Here is a 22,851-nt window from a genome sequence, read left to right on the forward strand (position 1 = left end):
GGGAACAGTTAGAATAACGTGGGTATATGGAAATTGTTTTCTTATTTTTGAAAAGACAATAAAAAATGACTGAAAACCACTCTTCCCTCCCCCTCTGTTCTTCACTCAGTGTGCATTTGTTGTGAAACAAAAGATCTAAGTTCATCATAGTAACCAAATCTCTACGTGGCTATCTGAACTTGAAGGACTATCTAGGTGTGCCGGAAAACTTATATCTGCATTATCTTATAACTGTGTCATAATGAATGACCCCGATTTAACATTATATAAAAGAGTTAGTTTGTAAAAGGATTTGAAGAAATATTAAAAAAAAGTGCATTAAACACTGGTTGGAAGAACAACACCAATTAAAGCTGTCATTACAGCTATTCCTAGTTATCATGTGCAAACGATAATGCTAGCTACCAAAGAGACTTATTCTCATTGAGATAGAAAAAGAAAGCAGAAAATTCCCTTGGAGGGATCAAACTTGGAGAAAAGCAAAGGAGGACCAGCAGCAATAAAGAACCTTATGAAGCAAATACTTTGCTGAAAACTCACCAATAATAAAAAGGAATAAGTTGTAAATTTGTCCTAGGAGTTGGTGCTTAGAAGCATTGGGTATCCGGAAGTATTTTTTGGCTCAATATTGCCCTGAAAGTTTTCATATCGTAACAATGTTGCTTTGGCCGTTATCTAGGTTAAGTTTGACTGTCAGTTGACCAACTATGCTGAGTTGGCAAGTCCACATGTTTTCCACGTCATTTTCTTTCTTGAGTTAAGATGCAAATTTACCCCAGAAGTTTTTACTCTGGATCACGAAGTATCCAAAAATTTCAAATTGTAGCAATATTATCCCAAATGTTATCCATATTAAGTTTGACCATTAACTAACTAAATATGCTAAGCTGATAAGTCCACATGTAATCCACTTTATTCTTTTTCAGGTTATCCACTTCATTCCTAGTTCATAACCTTAATGCCATTTCTCCCACACAAAAACAACTTTTTCCACATATATATTATTTTGTCATTTGCTCTTAGTTTAGTGGCTTTTATAAAGATAAAAGTAGAGCATAAAAATATGGTAAATAATATATATAGAGAAGAAGCTCACAAGAATTCTTGAAAAATGTAAATGATGAAGTCAATTTCAAGAATAGCCATGGGTTTGGAAAACATAAAAGCAATGATTTTTCTAGAGTTAGTGATAAATCCTCACCTTTAGAAAAAAAATGAGGTGGATTATACTTGGACCTATCAGCTCAGCATATTTGATTAACTAATGATTAAATTTAACATGGATAACAGTGGGGGCAACATTGCTACAATTTGAAAACTTCTGGATACCAAGCACTCCTAAGTAAAAACTTCCGAAACAAATTTTGTATTTAACCCAGAAAAGAAAATGACATGGATGACATGTGGACATGTCAACTCAGTATAGTTAGTTAACTAATAGTCAAACTTAACCTAGATAATAGTCATGGCGACATTGCTATGATTTGAAGACTTTCAAAGCTACACTAAGCCAAAAAATACTTCAAGATACCCAACACACCAAGGCGAAAACTTTCAGGGTCAATTTGCACCTTAACCTTGATGAAAGTGATCTTTGAGTACTAGTTCTTAAATCCAAGTACAAATCTGGTGAGAAAAACAGAGAAGGGTTATCACTAGGGAACAATTCTCACTGGGGAACAATTCTGGTTTCAAAATTGGTCTAGCCTAAATAAAGCACTCGCTGATTTTATACCAGGGACATCAGGAGTAGAACTCTGATTTTCATGAAACATTGGCAGATTTTTGAGTGTGTTTGCCATCTCTTAAAATAACCATCTTCACATTTTACAAGATAAAATCCTTTCATATATTTATATCGAATAGTGCAAAAGTACTTTTCTTTCAAGCTAATCCAAATAGACAACCAATTTTCTACCTTAAGGACAATGGAATTGCGGCAAACTGGGTGGGGGGGTGTTTCCCTTCTCATTTATTAGTTGATATGATAACTCCAACTCGCATTCGCCCAATGGCTGTTTTGCACTTATATCTACTTATCTGATGTGCGTATGAATACACATGCATATGTAAATAACTGTTTTTAAGTTGATTTTTCTGTTGTTTTTCAATCGAAATAATTTCTTATCCTAAATAAGACCACAATCATTCAATAAATTCACTCATAATGTTTTTCAATTGCTATACATTAACGATTCATATTTGTTCAAGTATTTTTCTCCTGTTATTTTGCCACTCATTACTATTTTTTGAAAAAAAAAAATATTATGAGCTTCCAAGGCACTATATCAAGTACTTACATAAGCATGTAAGTCAACACAACTTTCTTTATATACTAACCTAACAATCACCAAGGGATACAATGACAAGTTTTGATATAAAAAATGATAACATGTTCATATTGTTCAACCAGTAGATGTTAAATTTAACGAAATAGGCTAATATTTCATAACAGAATAAAATAATATTTGAATTTTCGATGAGAGAGATATTTACATTTAATACTGACAATGCTTTGAATATGAATGCTTTCAATAGAAAGACAGGTATGCGTAACCAAAAAAAAAAAAGTTTCATATTGTTCGCTTATTATGAGATTTTTGTCATTGGTTACAATTTTTTTTGGGGATCTTATAGCAATTTTTTTTGCCAACTACTACTTCCGATCCTTAATATAAGATCTTATTTGACTTTTATTTTGGTCCTAAATATAAGACCCTAATCTACTTTGTCTCTCATATTTATGTATTTTTTCCCAAGATAGTCTTTCTAGCAATAATAATTCTAGCCAATACACTTGATTAGTAAAGATATTTTAAAAAATACAACACTTATTTATTACAAATAACTAACTTAACTTATTTTTTTAATTTCCTAAAATTAGTCAACTAACTCTTATAATTTAGAGTGTTTAATACTACCTCCGGTCCTAATTATAAGACCCAGTTGACTTATTTGAGGAGATTAAGGAAGTAAGTTAAGTTGTTTATTTGTAATAAATAAGTGTTGTCATTCCTAAAATATCCTTGCTAATTAAGTATATTGGTTAGAACTATCATTATTAGAAGGATTATCTTGGAAAAAAATACATAAATATAAGAGACAAAATGAATTGGGGTCTTATAATTAGGACTAAATAAAAAGTCAAACGGAGTCTTATAATAAGGACCGGAGGTAGTATTTTAAAAACTAAAAATCTTCCTGCCCAGATAATAATGCGGCCCATCCACATCCAACGCCAGATAAAGTCGAAGAAAGCAAGTCGCGTACGCACTACGCAGTTACGGAGCGTGGCCTCGTGGGCGAGGCCGCGAGGGCGTGAGAAAAAGCGTCAACGTCCGATTTCCCTTTTTTGGGCCGAAGACGTTCGCTTATAATTAATTAAATATCCATTTACGGAAACGAAGCCGCCGTTAACCGTGATCGATGTGGCTGGCACCCGCCATTCAGCAACCGTCGGCTCAGGTACCGGCGATCCTCACTGTATCTCCAAATCCGAAGCCACTTGCCTTTTCTTTCAGTAAAACCAAACCATGTGCCAATTTTTCCTCTCGGCTTCGTAAGCTCAAGGTTTCAGCGACGAAGAAGCAGCTTCCGGAGTCACAGACTGGTTGCCAAGGTCCTACACTGCTTGTCAGCGCTCAAACAATAGTTTGTTGGAATATTTACTCACTGAGTTTGACTTATGGATGTTTCAGATGAAGGAAAACTTTCAACTCAGGAAACGGGTGATGAAAAATCTGATTTGGGATGGTTACCTGCTTTTCCTCATGTTCTGGTTGCTTCAATGTCGAATTTTGCATTTGGATATCATATTGGGTCAGTTTTTCTACTTCCTGTATTTATACTCCTCTTGTTAAGTTCTGGTAGAAGGAAATACTTCGAATTATCTACAGAGGTGTATTTAAATGAGATCTCAATGACGCTATATTCAATTGAAGGACTGAGATGAAGTAGAAATTATAAAACAGTATTTTTTTAATATATATATATATATAATGGTTCCTGATGTTTTGATTGAATTCCACAGAAGTACTATTACCGCATCATGGGCCTATGATTTAGTAAAGTGAAACCTTATGAATTGTTTTATCATAATATTGAGCATGCCCAATTCACAAGGAAATCCCTTTGGTTTTGAAGTGTTGCGCGGACTATAGTTCGTTTGAATCTTATAGCCTTGAATGTTAATCGTGAGAATCTTACTTCATGCTAGACTTTTGGTTTAGTAATAATGCTTTAATTTGGTTAAGATTTAAATTTTAATTTAATTGGTTTGTTTGTGTTGCCTATATAAAGGATACAGCTGTTATTGTGATTTTAGCTCTTACTATTTAATGTGAATAAAGATATTTGAGCATTTTCTTATTATGTTCCTTGATTTTTCTTGCCATTCTGCATAATCATGCTGAAAAATTGGTGGTATAAGTGTGTCTTTTTTTTTTTTTTAAATTTTCTGGCCTTCTAAAACTCTGTTATTGGAATGCATATCTTGCAGAGTCATGAATGGCCCTATTGTTTCCATTGCGCGGGAACTTGGTTTTGAGGGAAACTCAATCCTTGAGGGGCTTGTGGTCAGCATATTTATTGCTGGTGCTTTTGTTGGGAGCATTAGCACTGGTTCTCTGGTGGATAAGCTTGGTTGTCGGCGCACATTTCAGATTGATTCAATACCCTTAATTCTTGGTGCAATATTAAGGTAATATACATCATTTGTGGAATTTATGTTGGTAACATACTTTAATCCGGTGGACATTGAAATTGTTAGAGTCAATGTGACCCTGTATTCTTCCCACACTCAGTTGTGCTAATCTAATTATTTTGTGCTTGCCTGAGGGGCGCCAGAATATTTGGGCAAAAACATATTTTGTAGTGCTATTTGCGATATGCAAACTCCAGGTGCCAGAAACGTTAATGATATAGAACTAGCTTGTCTATCCTTCCATGTTCGTTTTCTTATTTTATATGTTTTCCTTGAATAGTCAAATATATATTGCCTTCAGACTATAAGGACTTCCTTGGAAGGATATCTATGACCTTACCTTGGCTAACTTGTGACAGCGCAAATGCACACTCCTTGGATGAGCTACTGTGGGGAAGATTTCTTGTTGGTCTAGGTATAGGTGTCAATACAGTTCTTGTTCCAATATATATATCCGAGGTACTTGTTGATCTCAACCTTAGCTTTATACGTTTTATGCTTCAAAATTCCTGATTATTATGTGTATTGCGGTGCCTCACTGAGTTTGTGTTATTATTTTTATTTTTTAATCTGCGGTGCTTATTCAGTAACTTGAACGGCTATTTTCATCTCATAGATCAAATAAGAAAGTGGAATTATACAGTCATACTTCCAACAGAATTAGTGTGAACATGATACAATTGTTTAATTTTTTATGTGGTGAGAGGAACGAATTTAAAAACGCAATTCTGTGTTCTTCTCACTCTCTCTCTGTTTTTTTTTTTAAAATAATTTTTTGCCATTTTGTTATGTGCTGTAGGTTGCCCCAACCAATTATAGAGGTGCATTAGGGTCCTTATGTCAAATTGGAACATGTCTTGGCATCATCACTTCACTATCTCTGGGAATCCCTTCTGAAACTGATCCCCACTGGTGAGACTCTTGGTTTTGTCTCTTGTTGTTTCCTTGATTGAAAGCGTTTGACTGGAGAGCAAAAGCTTTTGGACATTAAAAGATAATGATGAATAAATACCAAACAAGGGGTTTCTCTATCAACCCCCCCGGGCCCCCCCCGGGGGGGACCCCAAGCAAACACTAAATTACAAATTGCATTGTTCAGGTGGAGGACTATTCTCTATATTGCAAGCATCCCTGGCGTTTTTGTTGCACTTGGTATGCAGTTTGCTGTAGATAGTCCACGCTGGCTGTGCAAGGTAAGACTTTGTTATTTCCGTGCCCCAGGGTCTGTAAACTTTTCCACTGTTTAATAGTCTATATTTCTGTTCAGGCTGGGAGGTTAGATGATGCTAAAACTGTTGTGCGTAAACTTTGGGGAGCATCTAAAGTTGAGAAAGCAATTGAAGATTTTCAATCAGTCAGCAAGAGTGATGGTAGCGACTTGGACAGCGGCTGGACAGAGATCCTAGAGGAACCGCATTCTAGAGGTCGTGTCAAGGTGGTTTTGGCTGTTACTTTAAGATAGGATTTTATGCATGGCAAACTGGAAAATTCTATTCGTGTTAAAATAGTACCGCATCCTTCATTAAGTTCTGGGAAATAGTCCTGTGGTTTGTTAAAAAAAAAAAAGTACATGTTTTAAGCATTACGTATTGGAGACATGCCACATGAATCCTACTTGTGTTTTGTGAAATTGCAGTTTCGTTTATCGGAGCTGCCCTTTTTGTACTCCAGCAGTTTTCTGGCATAAATGGAGTTCTCTATTTTTCATCATTGACCTTTCAAGATGTTGGAGTTCGTAGCAGTGCTTTTGCAAGCTTGTTTGTTGGACTCACCAACTTTGCAGGTATGCAGTCTTGACAGCATTTTCATATTCCATTCAAAATGTATTCTTGGAATCATATGTCGATTTTTGGGAACTTTTTCTTTTTATTTATTTCCAGGCGCACTTTGTTCTTTATACTTAATTGATAGACAAGGGAGACTGAAACTTCTAATTGGAAGCTACATAGGAATGGTGAGTATTAATAAAATGTTAATAACTTTTGTCTATGAAATCTCATGTGAACAAATATGTGTATCCACGCATACACTCATGGAATTCAAGGAATTGGATTAACGCTATATCTTTGTAAAGTTTTTTCTCTGCCCTACTTTCTCTCCTTTCCTGATGTTTGAAACATCTTGACACTGGCTGCAGTTTCAGGAAGATACAAGAATTTTTTTTTTTTTTTATTTCGACTGATTTAGGTGTTATTACTTGCCTAACTAGTCAAGACTTTGTTTCCTGCAGGCAATCTCAATGTTTCTTGTGGTCTATGCTGTTGACTTTCCGTTAGATGAACAACTCAGCAAAAACTTACCTATACTAGGAACTGTCATGTAAGCAATCACTTGATGCTCATAAAAGTGCAGTGAAAAGATTATTTGTCATAATCAGGGGGGAATAAGAAACACTGTAGCATTGCGTAAAAAAAAAAAAAAAAGATGCGAGAGGGAAAAGAGAAAAATTGCTCTATTGCATGACCGCATAAGTCCAACGAATTTATTGTATTACTATTTTTTCGGTTTTCAATTGAGGGGAAAAAAAAACAGATGGACATGAGGTGCAGCTAAGGACTGTACACGAGATCCTTCATCCGTCCTTATATCATGTGGAGTTGAATAACTTACTGTTTGTTGTGAGATAGTAATTTTATCAGAATGATTATTTTTCATCTGTTGGCCTAATGCTTGTGTCCATAGAGGATGGTATACAGATATTCTGAGATGAATAAAATGTCAGACGCACACACAAAGAAAGATGATCTGGGATGTTATCTTGTCTTCGATTTTTTCTGAAATGTTGGCACATGTATGATGCATTTTTCTTATATACAATGATAGGTACATTTTCTCCTTTGCAATTGGAGCTGGACCAGTAACTGGTATTATTATCCCGGAGCTTAGCAGCACCAGGACACGTGGAAAGATCATGGGGTTCAGTTTTTCAACCCATTGGGTGGGTGTTAGCTCATAGTAATGTGCGCTTTTTATCTCATGAACTTGGTTCTCTCAATTGAAGGATCTTGTAAATTTCACAACTGGCCAACCAAATCTGAATGGCTCCGATTGCTTAATCGAATAATTTACAAGATCTCTCAATTGAGGATCCAAGTACGGTGAATTTAAACTTGCATGCTAATAAATACCTCCAGGTTTGCAATTTCGTGGTGGGACTATTCTTTCTTGATTTGGTGGAGAAATTCGGAGTTGCACCAGTATATGCAGGCTTTGGAGCAGTTTCCCTGTTAGCTGCAGCATTTGCCAGTTACTTCGTAGTAGAAACTAAAGGGCGTTCTCTAGAAGAAATTGAACGGTCCCTTAACCCGAGAGCTTGAACCAAGCCATATAAAATCCGATTTGTTGATAAAAAAGAGAAGATAAAAAGATCTTTTTTGACATCTGTAACCTTAGCAGGCTCTTCCCCGAGTCACTGTATATTCCCAGTCTCCCGCAATTCCCTTGTATAAACATATGCCCTCATGGTAGGAATGATGCTCTGTTCCTTGAACTCGTGTCTATTATGTTTGGTCAACAAAAATAAAAGGCAAATAACTTGTTTCTACCATACAACATTGTGATTGTTGCTTCTCTGATATGTTTCCTTTTCCATCTAAAAACTGTTGAAATATATCAGAACCACCAACATCTGACAGTGAGGATAGTGGGCACATACAAGTTGAGGATCTATTATAGAAAAGCATATCTCATTTAGAAAAGAGATAGTGATCATTATCGTTATACATTATTATAATTGTGCATGCTTCGGGGCAATGGGAACTTTCTTGCAGTTTGATTTTCAATCCAGTCACAAGTGAGAAGGTCTTCGTTTCCAGGTGTTGATATCAACCCGACAGCCAGTGCCCATAGTCCATAGATTTCGCTTGGCAGATGGGACTTTTGGTAGAGATGGAGATGATGTTAGAACCTAGAACGCATTGTTCGTGTATGCTGAAGATGTGGATGCATTGGTCATGTGGCACTGGCACAGGTTTGCCGGTTTTCAACATGTTAGATTCACTCCACCGTTTGTGCTTTCTTGTCTCGGCTGAAACCTTTCATCCCCATGTCGGTGCAAGTTCAACACTTTCCAGTCTGGTCCTTCCTTGTCTTTAAATGCTAATATGAGATTCTTGGGTAGATCGATTAGAGTTTGGAATGTCAATCATGTTGGTTGGTATCGAATTTCTCATCGGTTTTGGAGTTCGACCATCTTCGATGTTAATGACAAGTGGGCCTTTGCATGCAAATTGGACGGGTCTCAGAACCAACCTAACATGACGCGAAAGCGAAAAGTCTTCTGGCGATTATAATGATGTGAGCTCTAGGCGCATTAAATTACAGAGACATTATCATCCTATTTGACATGAAACATTGAGAATTATTGAAAAAGATTGGAATTGTGATCGAAAAAACATATTAAGAGAGTATTTAGTACTAAGAATTACTTGCTATTGGGATAAATTCATATAGGTAGGATTAAAGAATAATATTTTTCTTCATGGTATTTTTCAGTCTTATCTGTACGAGTTTATTCAATCTGAGCAGCAAGCAATTACTTATGTTAAATATTTTTTTAATAATTTTTTTATTTATTCTAATCTCGGTCTTCACCTCTTATTTTCAATATTTCCTACTAAAAAGAACCTATGAGGCTACGGATGAGAACGGGAAAATAGATTATGTGAAAAGGGACACTGCATGTATGCCCGGAGGACAAAGGTAACACTACACGGCGACTTTGGTCTGCTGACAACAAGGGAAGTGGGTCTGGAGCATATTTTACATCCAGTGCTTCTTATTTCTCTCTGTTTTACTGCTGTTGTGTTGGATATAGGCTAAGCCCAAGTAATAGTAGTTATCTACCTTCCTTGAGCTTTTTGATATAATCGTTTTACTTATAACAAAATTGACCTTTTATTTTTTTTAAAAAAAAAGAACATGAATAATAATACATATATAACACATTGGTCCGTGTTCAAACTTATAAATAAGAAATTCTCATTTGACTATCAACAAAACTGATATACCAACACCTCTTTTAAAACCTTTTTAAGTGTGAGGTTTCTAGTTGGAGAGTATAACGAGTCTGTGAATTATGACAAAGAAAATCCCATGGCCATCATTAAGAAAAAGGAAAAATAGGGGAGATTGAAACATGAAGGTCTGGTGAGAGAGTAAACCCACCTACCAATCTTCTTTGATGATTAGGTTCTCTACAGAAGATCCGTCGCAGTCAAAGTCTGTTGTAAATTCAAAGAGGCAATTGTTTTTTTTTTTTTTGACTGGAGACAAAGAGGTAATTGTTGGGATCTTAAAAGAAGGGGGAGAAGTAATCTATGACGAAAGGAAAATAGCTTTCATGAAAGGAGAAGACAAAAGTGTAAAAAGAGAAAGAAGGTCTTCGCCCCATTCAATGGGCCGTGTTTGATTTGACTATTGAAAAAAAAAGAAAAAAAAAAGGGAAACGTCGTTTTGATATACTATGATGTTAATTATAAGACTTTATTTGATTTTTATTTTGGTCGTAAATATAAAATTTCGATCCATGTTATCTCTCACATTTATCATTTTTTTTCTTAAGATAGTCTTTGTAATAATAATACTTTTAATCAATATACTTGAATAGTAAGGATATTTTAGGAAAGATAACATTTATTTATTACAAATAACTAATTTAACTAATTTTTTTAATTTATTTAAATTAGTTAACTGACTCTTATATTAATGGCTAGAGGTAGTAGTATAATAATATCATGTAAATACCGCAGCCTTCATCTATTTCTCATCCAAAATTGTATGCATTCGGTGCAATCTCACCAATTTTTGAGTTTTGTAATGTGATTATAGTTTAATTACTTTGTATGAAAGTTGTTAATAATTCGGTGAAAGAATCCCAAATTATTAAATTAAGGGAAAACCATATTGGAGGTACCTGTATTTTTTTTTAATTTTTAATTTGGTACCTATGTGTTTTTTTGTTCTTAACTAAATCTTTAATTTTGCTCAATTAACATCATTAATCCTTATGTAAAAACTAAAAATGCCAATAGAACAAAATTATAAGAGCTAATGTTGCTAAAAAAAATAAAATTAAATGTTTAATTAAGAGAAAAAAATATATAGATACCAAATTAAAAATTAAGAAAAAGTAGAGGTACCTATGATATGATTTTTCCTTAAATTAACTCTGTGTCCTTTTCTTTTATGCTTTTTGTGTTTGCGGAGCTTATATTTTGTTTTCTCATTTCTCACTCACTCAAGTTGAACACTTTGCTACTTCGCCTGGTGTAACTTGATCTTTTATTTTATTTTTTTAAATTATAAGTTGACATTAGTATGAAAAATATTTTTCACATGAACTTAGAAAATTATTAAAAAAATTTAAGTTTTTGTAAAATTAATATAGTATTTTCCTAAAGCCGGCCAAAAAAGAGGTATTTTCCTAAAATGTCTCCAGTATATTTTAAATAAATATTTTTTGATAATTAATGAGTGCATTATTAAAAGACAAAACATGAAATAACATATTCAATAACGTTTCGAAGCATGAAAATGACACATTAGTAATAAAAAAAACTGATACAAAATTCGTCAGAAAAATGATATTCCTCGAGTCTTAAATATATGACTCTTTTTATAGTATAAATTGTACTATAAAAAAAATTTTATATTTAGAATAAAAAGAGCAGCACGAATTATAAAAGATGAAAAAGAAATTTGTTGGCAAGCAAAAATGAAAAAGAAATTATAAGCGCCATATTTTTTAGAAGTTCGTAGATGTAATTTTCACGGAACAGGACACACTCTGCTGAAAAAAGTCTGGCCCGACCGTTTGATCGTCACTTTCTACCAGCGAAGGCTGACGCAGTAGTCGTCTTTAACATTGTCTTCGTCTTTCGAATTCCTGGATCCAAACTGTGAAGAAGGGGTAGAGGGCCTCTGAGTGTACAGACGGCCATGGCTTCCGCGGAGTCTAACCATGTAGATCACGTTGTAGAGCTTATGGAGCGCGATCCATCAGCATCGCCAGGCGATGCTGAAGCGGTTTCAGAGCAGACAACCCCTCTGCTTATCCAGGCCGAAGTGCCTAAGATCAACATCTTCACAGCTTCTTATCCCAGGAGAAAACCCAGGGTAATTTTTCCTCATTGTGCGATTTATTTTGTTTTTTTGCAAGTCACTGGCTTTCAGGTTCGGCCGTGTGGATTTTTATATTTTCTAACCTCTTTTAGAGAATTTGTTATGTATGTATATCTGAAACGAAGTTTTCGTTGGAGGGGTGTTTTGTGCTTTTGCCATTGTTTTAACTGTTTTGGGGTCTTTCGTCATTTTGCTGAAAAACGAGCGAACTCATTGCTTTGAAGAGTGGTGATACGGAGAAGCTTTTGAAACTAGCTAATGACTTGTGCTTTATAGGATGATTTGTTAAAGCTCCATTGCTTAATAAGGGTGGGGAAGCTGTGCTTTTAGAATGTGGATCGCACATATCCAACTTCTAGAAGAACTGCCGTGAATTAATTGACATTTGGCTTTCATCAATTGGAACCCAAAGTTTTCGGCGGTGAACGGTGCTCGGGAAAGCACAATAGTCAAATTTAGTTTGTCTTTTAATGAAACCAATTGAAGACAATAAAAATGATGTTGATTGGAGATTATTCTTTTTAGACATTAGAGAAAATTTCAAAATATTCTTTATGTTTTTCCAAAAAATAATTTTTTTCAAGATAGAAATTTGACTGATTGGAAAATGATGCTCTAGACCCAATATGTAACATATATGTGGGCTTTGGTTTCAGGATGAAGTAACAAGGTCACTTGAGTCAGAGACTTCGTCTATGACTCAATTCATATTGTGGGTATGGAGTGGATCCAGATACTCTGGATTACTTTGCATGACCCTTACATCTACCATCTACTTTCTCATGGAAGTTCTTTCCAATATTTTTTCTGGTATGTTCCGCCCTGGTCTGTTTTTTTGCTCAGCACTCACATAATGACCGAAATCACTAGAAGGAAACATCCTTGAATTTGAATGCAAATGACAAGAGGTTTTGATTGCAATGGAAGTTACAATTACTATGTTTGTTTGACTTTTATCAATATGGTTTTAGAGGGGAAAAAGGAACGAACGCAGACTTATTTCTTCATTATTTCCTCCTTAGTTCTTTGTTCACTTTGGAAGTCGGTCTCATTCTCATAGATATGCCCAATATTTGAAGCCAATTTTATTGTGAGCCACACTGCTGGCATTGATTGATTTAATTCTCAAACACAGGGCCAATTCATTTAGAGTCTTTCTGAGGAACAAAGCTTTCGATTTGTTTGTACACCAACCCCACAACACCCCCCCCAAAAAAAAAAAAACCAGTTCTAACAAGTATAATAAGCACTGTCATATTGGAATAATAAGCACTTTCCAGAATGTTTGTCCTCTCCCCTCTCTTTAACAGGTAATTTATATTTTATTATTTTGAGCTGGTGAAAGAAATAATAAGCACTCTCATGTTGTTATTCTTAAAAATTATTCTTGATCTTTTTCATTTTTGTTATTTGCTCCTCTTCTTAATCGTTGCGATAATAATTTTGATTTGACAGTTCAGGCTATACCTTTGTTTGAGACTGCTTTTACAAGATGTACAATTATCTTGATACTGTCATATTTGTGGTTGAGGAGGAGTGAACAGCCACTTTTTGGAACATCCCAAGTTAGAACCATTTTGTTTTCAAGGGCCCTTATTGGTTATATGTCTTTGTCAAGTTTTGTATATTGGTAAGTTTTATATGACTCTTATAACCATATATACTCATTCAGGCAACGCTTGTTAGTTAAATCTGGATTAAACAATTATTACAATAGTTTTCTGTACAATATCGTAGAAAGTTTCCAAAGAGGGATTTGTAATGCATCAGCATGCAATCAATATGTAACATAAAACATGTTTTAACCAATGCCCACTATTTCTGAGACACAGCAAAAGCCCAAATGGCGAAAATACTAATTCATTCACAACCAAAAGTGTTTATATTCTCCCTTATTTATATTAATAGCAATTTAGGACAAATATGTTTCCTGCTCATTATCCTAATTCCCAAATTAACCCTAACACTTAAGTCCCAGATGACAGTTTGTTATTAATTTGATATGAGCAACACTTTCCTACTCAATAAATGGGTTTTAAGTGTGATTCTCTTTATTCACTATATAACTCTTTTGTTCCGTAGCATATTTGAGTTTCTGCTAGACTGATCTTGGAAAATTTGTTACTACTTATTACTTGTGGGCATTTGCTCCCTGAGAACTGCATTGGATATAACCTATTGTAATAACAAGAATATGTGTTATTCTTCAGCATTCAAAGGTTGCCTTTCTCTCAGGCTGTTGTATTAAATTTAACAACTCCAGTGTTGACTTCAATAATGGCAAGGGTCTTTTGGCATGAGAAGCTGACAATTGCTGAAATGGCGGGTAAGGTTTCATTTTTCTGTTCTTAAACTACTTGACATTGTATATTCCCGTTGAAGTTTGCAATGATTTGAAAGACATGAATTTCTGTGTGAAACCGACCCCCTATTTGTTAGTGGAAGTCTGTCTAGATATTATTGCTCGACTGTACCATTTTTTGGTTCGCTTTAGGTGGAGTGTAAAATTATTATGCAGAATAACCATCTCCTTTCTTTAGTTGTCATTTGATGAACGGTTGTCTTGCTTCTGTACATGATTTTGCCCCTTTATTGTTTTTGACTGGTTGTAATCATAATCTTCAAACTTGTTTGTTTGCTTGCTGCTTTTTTTTTTTTTTTTTGGAATTTTAGCTTTCTTATTTAAACTGTAAAACCTAAACTTTGAGGGTTTTCACTTCCTCTCTTAAAGTTGGTTTCTTTTTTTCAATCCATCTATATTCATTTAACATTTTCATGCGTGTTTGGCTCCACATTTCTGTTATGTGAGTGATGTTATCAAACAGCACACCCCCCCCCCCCAAAAAAAAAAAAATTTCACCCACAGTAAGGACTTTAATTTGATGTTCTCTCAGTTTGGATAATTTAGACAGTCTGGCTTGACTGTTGATGTGGAATAGGAAAACGAAAACAACGTAAACCTGAAAACATAAAAAATATTATTGAACATTTCACTGACAGAACAGAAACACCTATTGGCCTTTACAGCTCTCTTTTGGGCCGGGTTTTTTTTTTTTTTGGGTTCCCGGTTTGGGTGATGAGGAAAAAAGGGGGAAAATTGAACTTTTACCAGAAACCCAAATCAGAATCAAATGTTATTTCAAATTCCAATCTCTAACAAGTAATGGGATCTTTAGAGATACAAATAACTAAACCCTAAAGACTTGAATCTCAGTAATTAAACCCCTGTATTCAAATTGTAAAAGCTTGAATCCCAAGTTATAAAAAAAATTGATAGAATAATTATAAACACTTATCTCCGCATTTACCACCGTAGATAATAATGTTTGGTAATGCAATGGAATGTATATTACATGGCAGGTCTTGCTTGCAGTTTCTTTGGTGTGCTCTTCACTTTCCAAGAAATGCTTGCAGTACAAGGTAGAGTAGTTTTCGTTGCAACAATTTTTTTTTTTTTTTTTGCAGCAATATATTCATAATTTTGTAAATACCTTTGTTATCTGCAAGCTATACAAAGTTTACATGGTTTAGAATTAAGAATTCACCTGGGCAAGTTTGACTTTATTGATTGGTTGACTAAAGAAACTTGGATTTATTGATTGTGATCTCTTTTAAATGCTTTGTTTCTTCATATTACCGATCTTGTTTATTGTGAAAGTGAGGTATGGCCTTCCTGAAAAAAGAATCGGCATTTGATAGACTTGGGGAATACACTATCCTCTAATTTTGCGTAGTTCTCCTTAGTACCCGAAAAAAATGTTCTCTTTAGTCTCTTATATGGGTTAAGTACTATATCCCCTTCCTTGAGAGATGATTTAGTTACATGGTTCTTTCTTCTATTGTGAAAATCTGCCCCACCACATCCTAAAAGGAAAAGATCCTACAACAAGATCGATTTTGACCAAAACACCCTCATGCAAACTATTAAGCATTAAAAGCTTCTTTTTTTTTTAATAAAACGCTGGAAATTTTGCTAAATCTGAAAAATGATTATGTAGATTGTCTCTTTTGAGTTCAGAGGACCTCAGTGTGGATCTTCATAATGGCAAGAAGAGTTATGTAGTTGAGCTATCTTTCAGGGGAGGGGAAAGTAACATGCCCGTGTTATTTTGTTTCTTGTTGATAAGCTTTCTTTTCTTTTTTTTGCCAAATTCTTGTTGATAAATTTGACCTTTATAGCCTAGCCTGCATCTGATAGTTTCAGCTAGAATGTTAAATATACTGGGACCTTCTCTAATTTTTGTATTTGGAATTTCCAGGGCATTTAATTAAAGCTGAGGAAGGAAACAATGCAAATTCTAATAGAACCAGTCATATATTTGCCATCTTACTTGGTCTCTTTTCGGCAATAACTGGTGGGATCTCCTACTGCCTTATAAGGGCTGGAGCAAAAGCATCCAATGAACCTCTGTAAGTTTCTATAGTTGTTTCCTGATATTAATCGGACTTGCTTTAAAGATGAAACTTATAAATATTATGTTATGCTTCATTCTTCATGCTAGTTTTTGTGCTTCTGGTTATTGAAACTAAGAGAAACTTTCTGAGCCTGCCAATTGTTAGAATCTTTCGGTTTAATATGCATTCTAGGAAGCATGGATATGCTGAAAAAGGTGTTGTGCCTGTACTAGATACATATCCAGGGCAAATATGCGTATGATACAATGGTATATGCGTCAAACCATTTGTAGCATCGTCTTGATTCGTTTTCTTCCTTCTTTTTGGGGGAAATCCTTACCTTTCTTCTGTGAGACTTTGTCTCTCTGAGGCTATTCTCTTGCGTCTGCATCTGCAAGTTTGAGTGAAGCTTGTGTCTTCCTTTTTCTTTATCTTATTCATTTGGTCTGTTAGTGTGAGCAAACGAAGTTTGCTTCAATATTATGAGCCTTTCTTCATCTTCATATGGGAGTGAAGCTTGCTGAATCTTTTGAATTTCAAGCTCCAAAGTTCTGTCTGTTTGCTTCAATTTCTTGGTCCTCAATTCTTGCTTTGATGAAATAAATCACAGCTGCTTCATTGTAAGTTTTAATCTTCCATTGTGGACAGAGATAAAGATTAATTTGAATTGAAAACTGTAGTACTAATTTGTTTTTATCATTTATGCTATAATAGCCTATTTAAGACTCAATGTGATCTTTAATGAGTTGATTTGTTGTTGTTGTTCTTATCCTTCTTGCCGTTCTGTTTGCTGTGTATTTGTATTCTAAAACTTTAAAAATTCGTCTCCCACTTATAATGTTTTATCTGATATGCCTGCCTATATTGGTGCTTCTTAGATTGCATGAGTTAACGATTTAGATGCCGTTAGTATCTTTTAGGATGCACAAGGTACAAGTACTACTAGCTGTAAAGCAGTTGTTCAGTATATCTACTCCAGAGTCCTGTGACCCTAATGTTCTATGAAGTTAGGTTAGGAGAGCTATGGCTAATAACTAACACGTGTTTCTGGTACAGTGTATTTCAGAGAGTTTATGTATCTCTACTCTAACATGTGTTCAATCTTCTTTATTACAGGTTAACCATCTTTTCATTTGGCTTGTTGGCTAGCCCTGTGACAGGGATATGTATGTTTATTTTTGAGGTAAATTAACTATGCATTCTGTGAATTATTGAGACATACATTCATCGAGAAAATTAGCGATAGTGACGATTTTCACTCGATAAATTTCCTGGGTGGTGACTGCTGAGTTTAAAATACACAAGAGAAAAGTGGAGGATCAAAATTTTATTTGTCTGGTTCCAGTGAAATCTTGAGATTCTGTTTTCCTGTAACCCAAATCAATTTTCCTGCTAAGATGGCTGCCTTATCTTCATTTTGGCACTTCTGCATTTCTTCATTGTTTTCCCCCATCCCAAATATGAAATATCAAATGTTTTTTGCCGATAAGAAAACCAACGATCCTATGTTTGAACTGAAGAGGCATATTACATCATACAGCTTCATTCTTGTGCTTGCCTTTCTCAATCTTGCCTCTCTATTTGCAGTACTTTTTACTTCTTCATAGTCCTTAATTGCAAAAGTCTTCTACGGCTGCTTCTGCGCTCCTATTGGCATCGATCTGTATATGGATCTTATCAATCCTTGGTCAAAAATTTTGGATAATTGTCAAAGGTGATAGAAATTCATCACATTTTTATTAATTATTATCTTTTTCCTTATTGACGAAGATAAATAGGAGGAGATATCTCCTGGAACATAAAAGGACAATGATTAGCCAGTGGTTTTCGCTAAAATTTTACTTCGCCCCCATTTTCTTGATCAACATTCAACAGATCTTTATGCACCTTTGTCACTAAAGTAATAGGACCATGATTCAAGAGGTCCTTATTGCATTTGCAAATGCAAGCATCTTTCTGTGGTGGCAACATCTTCCAAGTTTAAGTGAGGAAAAAAGGAAGTTCCTTTGTAACTAGCTTTTTGATTACTTTTGTCCTGACTTAGATGCTTTAGACGCAGTCGTCTTAGCCAGTTATCGTCCACACACTATCTATTCTCCTGGATGCTAAGTGAGGAGAATCTCATTAGTTCTCACAAGAGCAAAAACTTGTTCCCTTTTTGCAGGATTTTGTGCTTCCAGGATTTCCATCAATTTTACTTATGCTTGTACTTGGTGTTCTGGCCTTCTTTGCTGAGGTGCTGTTCTAAACTACTTTGATATTATTTTTTAATTATTTTTTGCATTGTACCATAGGCAGTTAGCAGAGTTATTGCTTGTGCTATGTTGTAGTTGAAATAAGGCATTTACATGAGTTTTACGAATATGTTATGCCTGATTTTACTTGTCCTTCTGCTTTTGTTGGAGGATGCCTTGTGCTGTGTTTTTGTATTTCTGATTCTCTCGAAAAACTAAAAACTAGTGTTACGATTACAAAATTCAAATAAATCTTCATTACTGAATGCCACTATTCACTGCAGGTCATGTTAGCACGTGGACTGCAACTTGAGAGGACTTGTAAAGCTGCCAATGTTTTGTACTTGGAGGTATCCTTCTTATTAAAATTATTGTTCATTCTGTTAATTTCTTTGGTCATTAAGGTTAACAGCCAAGTTCCCTTCCCTTTTATCCGGAGAATCTAATTAGTGCCTCCGGTCCTAAATATAAGATAGGTAGTACTATAGAATTTAGAACCTTATTTTGAGATGAAAATCATGGCATGCCTCTCCCCCTTGATCACCCACGCCAATTAACATGGTATGTATCACAGGCTTGTGAAAGATCCTTGCCCTCGTTTGCTTATTCCTAAACCAAAATATCAAAGAACTTGCATCCCAAATACCTAGCAGCTGGAGTGGGTAGAAAGAAACAGCTGCTAGAAAAATCACTATTGTTAGGATATATGAGGATACTTTGCCTATAACTATAGATTGAGCTGAGCTCTCTCTTCCATGTATATGATCAGATGCATATGCAAAAGGTCTTCTTACATTTTTTTCCCCTGCATATACAACAGAATTTGCTGCAAGCCTCTTTCCTAACACCCCCCCTTTTTTTTTTCAAAATTGTGTGCTCCTGTGTATAATACTCACTTGTTATGAGATCATCTCGTTCTCATTGGCTATTTTCTTCTATCTAGCCATTATGTACTTGAATCGCTGATGATTGGAACTAGAGAACATGTCCCAATTGCTGATGCATTCCTGCATTTTTGTGTTCCAGGCAGCATTATCCCAAGTATGGAGGATTCTGGCCTTGTCAAAAGTGGCTGCATCTTTTGGGCAGCTTGTGGGATGTTTTCTTATTGTTTTTTCTTTTTGTTGCACCATGTATATTGGACCTGACAAAGAGGACATGGAATGATAGATTTGAATGATTTATTTGTCAAGCTGTTAGCGAATTTTTGACCACCACATCCAACTTGTTTATTCAAAGAATGTCTTCGTAAGGGGTTTCAACTTGTGCTACTTAACTAGATTTCATCTTCTTTATCACCCCATCGCCTTTTTCCCCCCAGTTCCTTCAGAGTTAGGTGAATCCTCCTTTTATGTTAAAAGATAAAGACAAACTTGGGAAAATGACAGGTAAGGGTTTATAATTTAAATTAATGACAGTTAAGGGCTTTAAAAATTAAAATTTCTTATAAAGATTATTAAATTAAGCTACTGCGGATTTTTTATGAAGTTATTAATGGCGCTTTTTAGAAATGTGATTTAATACTACCTCCATTTTTTAATATAAGATCTAGTTGACTAATTTGAGCAGATTAAAAAAATTAGTTATGTGTAATAAATAGGTGTTATTTTTTTTAAAATATTTTTACTAATTAAGTATATTAATTAAAATTATCATTTGATAAAATATTTAACATAGACAACTACTATAAGGATTATTTTGAAAAAAATAGATAAACATAGGAAACAAAATAAATTGGAATACTATATTTAGGATTAAATTGAAAATTAAACTAGTGCTTATATTAAGAATATGAGGTAATTTCTTATATTTTATAAGTGATATTTTAAAATTTTTTTTTAATTTATACAAAATTAGTTAATACTCCTTATAATAAGATTAAGAACTTGAAGGAGATTCCGGTTCCAAAAAAAAAAAACTTGAAGGAGATTTCAGTCCAAGATTTTAATTAAGTTATTTGGGTTTTTTTTGGGTGGCCTGGGGCCTAATCCTAATAACTTGAAAATAGGTGCTATATTAACTTAATTTACGATGTTGCCATTGGTCCACAGTGTTGAAAAAGCAGCCAACCGTCTGGCTGCTTGGTCAGCACTTATTCCTTGCCCCTTCCTTACAGGAGAACGACAGAACCGACCATCACCATGTCATTGGTTTTACATTTTTCGTTCCACCAATGCCGCTGCTTATGCATTTAATGCCTATTTACTCCCTTTCCAATCTTCCTCTATAATCCAATCACATCAACTAAAAATTACTTCTTCCTTGTTTTCTAAATTGAAATAATAATAGTTCATCATGTTTTGGATACAAATTTTAAAGTTTATGTTTCTCTATTAAAAAAAACAGTTTATGTTTCGTTGAGTTTACCAAAAAAAAAATGCCTTCCTTTGTAAATTTGCCTTTTGCCCCCCTTTACAAAGCCACCTTTGGATGATATATAATTTCACTTGGGAATGGAATTGCTTGAGGAGATATCACATTTTCAATTAATTGATAGAAAATTTCACCATTTTACTTTTTAGAATATCATATAAAAAAATATTTTGACGAAAGTCAAAAAGTATATTGCAAAATGTCAAAAATATCAGGCAACATTTTTTAAATTAAAAAATTTTAAATATACTTTTATTGATTTAAAATTAATTATATAGTGCATCATTCATAATACTTTGTTAGATTAAAAAAATAAAAAAATTGAAGATTATTGATACTATGGTACCAGTATAATAGTATTGTAACAACAGGTCACTTTTGAAAATATCAAATGTGCAGCGTTGTAGGCTGGGGGAAACATTTGCATTGGAAATGAGGCAAAAGTGAAACATGCCAAATTAAAAATAATGCCTACAAACATCTGCATTGGAATTTGCTAAATTTTTATATGCAAAAAAATATTAATATTCTACCTACTTTGTACACACAATGTATTAATGTATTGATACTTTGGTTAAGTTCTTTTCACCAATAAAATTTCTAATGAAATTTTTTCTGAATCTTCCTCTGCTGTAGTAAATAATAGTTAATTCAGATAATCATTTTTTTTTACCAAAGAAAATCATTATTTCATATTTGACACACCCATCACATTAAATTAAATCTTCAATACCACTCTATTTTTTATTACAAGTCACTTGTATCTTAAAAGTTTGTTTCAAAATATAAATCACATGTAGTATATTTAATGATCTTTATCTAATTTTACACTTTTAATTTAATAAAAAATTAATTAATTTAAGTCTGAAGCAATAGCTCCTCTAAACACGTCCCTCTCCCTCTTCCTCTCTATCTCTCTCTCTCAACTTTTCATTTCCTATGCAGTTTATCCCCCCTTTCTCTCTCTCTCTCAACTTTTTATTTCCTATGCAGTCCGTTCGAATATATAAGACTCTTTCATGCATTTTTAAATATCTTTATTTAATAAGGGTAAATGTGAAAAAAAAAACTGGTTAATTTAATGTATTTCTTGGTTTGCGGGTTTGGAATACAAATGACTCATAATAAGGAACATAGTGGTATATGGCTCCTGCATGATAATAAAAGAATTCTTGACAGGATATTAGCACATTTAGAGAAATAATTCATCTTTCATTCTATAACATGGAGACACTTAAAGAGCTCATGCCTATTCCTCGTTCACTCCCTACATTTGATATTGAAGAATCCACCGGAACCAAAACCAGTAATGAAATTCAAATACTTAATAGACAAGATTTTATAATAATTTCTTGGTGGTGGTAATTAAGATGTTTCACTCATCTTTATTCTTATTTAATTGCACATACAAAAAAGACAAAACCTATAACTTCCTACTTATGAGAGAGTATTCATGCAACGAAGTTACAGTATATTTGACTCAATTAAACTTTCTTTCTTTTCATGTGCAAGTGAAAAACTATTTGGGTCATGGCTGTACAAGTCTTTTAAAAATAGGCCAACTTTTTTATGCATACGAGGACCCGTTTGGAACAGTTTATAAGTAATTTATAAATAGCTTTTCAATAATGATTTAGTGAATACAAGGTAAATATGTGACAGAAATTTTGTTTCGGTTTATGTGAAACGTGTTTATAAGAAATTTCCACTATGATTCCAAATAGAAGCTTAATATTTTGAAGAAAAAAAATTTGAGCTTAGTTGCTAAGAGTTTTGTCCCAAATGACACCCTGTACCTTTTTTCTTATGGGTTTTAGAACCCAAATGACAAAAAATAAGGGTTAAGTTTTTTAATGGGTGCGTGGATGCCGTTTCTTAGGAGAAGGAGGATTAAATTGTCCAAATAAAAAAAAACATATGTTTGAGCTAGTATATTTAACTAGCCACCAGGTCGCCTAGTAGGGGCTGACCTATTCACCCCATTGTCCACTTGTGAAGATTGAAATTTTTGCTTTAATTTTTATA

General features: G+C 34.2%; 2 protein-coding genes across 3 annotated transcripts; both read left to right on the forward strand.

The window, feature by feature from the left end:
* The first annotated feature begins 3,314 nt into the window (after positions 1-3,314).
* LOC114713437 (probable plastidic glucose transporter 1) lies at positions 3,315-8,251 on the forward strand. Its single transcript, XM_028898084.1, has 12 exons — positions 3,315-3,619; positions 3,699-3,819; positions 4,499-4,699; positions 5,062-5,161; positions 5,502-5,614; positions 5,802-5,895; positions 5,970-6,126; positions 6,339-6,485; positions 6,583-6,656; positions 6,933-7,021; positions 7,526-7,640; positions 7,837-8,251. Exons 1-12 carry the CDS (start codon positions 3,427-3,429, stop codon positions 8,017-8,019), a joined length of 1,587 nt encoding a protein of 528 aa, XP_028753917.1. The 5' UTR covers positions 3,315-3,426; the 3' UTR covers positions 8,020-8,251.
* A 3,294-nt stretch (positions 8,252-11,545) lies between these two features.
* LOC114713451 (uncharacterized) lies at positions 11,546-19,727 on the forward strand. 2 transcript variants are annotated; one of them, XM_028898106.1, is made up of 10 exons: positions 11,546-11,818; positions 12,481-12,634; positions 13,280-13,454; positions 14,035-14,150; positions 15,185-15,244; positions 16,084-16,234; positions 17,336-17,402; positions 18,384-18,455; positions 18,738-18,803; positions 19,480-19,727. In XM_028898106.1, exons 1-10 carry the CDS (start codon positions 11,642-11,644, stop codon positions 19,618-19,620), a joined length of 1,179 nt encoding a protein of 392 aa, XP_028753939.1. In that variant the 5' UTR covers positions 11,546-11,641; the 3' UTR covers positions 19,621-19,727. The 2 variants fall into 2 exon arrangements, with proteins under 2 accessions (XP_028753939.1, XP_028753947.1); XM_028898114.1 differs by lacking the exon at positions 15,185-15,244.
* Positions 19,728-22,851: the final 3,124 nt, after the last annotated feature.

The sequence above is a fragment of the Neltuma alba genome, unplaced genomic scaffold (genome assembly GCF_004799145.2).
Source record: "Neltuma alba isolate B1F8T4 unplaced genomic scaffold, ASM479914v2 tig00001887_pilon, whole genome shotgun sequence".
NCBI classification, from domain to species: domain Eukaryota; kingdom Viridiplantae; phylum Streptophyta; class Magnoliopsida; order Fabales; family Fabaceae; genus Neltuma; species Neltuma alba.

Excerpts from the sequence above, each read along its gene's own strand:
- LOC114713437 (XM_028898084.1), top strand. The coding sequence starts at position 3,427 with ATGTGGCTGGCACCCGCCATTCAGCAACCGTCGGCTCAGGTACCGGCG. Across the intron at positions 3,620-3,698 it reads GTCACAGACTGGTTGCCAAG|ATGAAGGAAAACTTTCAACT; the intron begins GTCCTACACTGC and ends TGGATGTTTCAG. Across the intron at positions 6,486-6,582 it reads TGGACTCACCAACTTTGCAG|GCGCACTTTGTTCTTTATAC; the intron begins GTATGCAGTCTT and ends ATTTATTTCCAG.
- LOC114713451 (XM_028898106.1), top strand. The coding sequence starts at position 11,642 with ATGGCTTCCGCGGAGTCTAACCATGTAGATCACGTTGTAGAGCTTATG. Across the intron at positions 13,455-14,034 it reads TTGTCAAGTTTTGTATATTG|CATTCAAAGGTTGCCTTTCT; the intron begins GTAAGTTTTATA and ends GTTATTCTTCAG. Across the intron at positions 18,456-18,737 it reads TTCTGGCCTTCTTTGCTGAG|GTCATGTTAGCACGTGGACT; the intron begins GTGCTGTTCTAA and ends TATTCACTGCAG.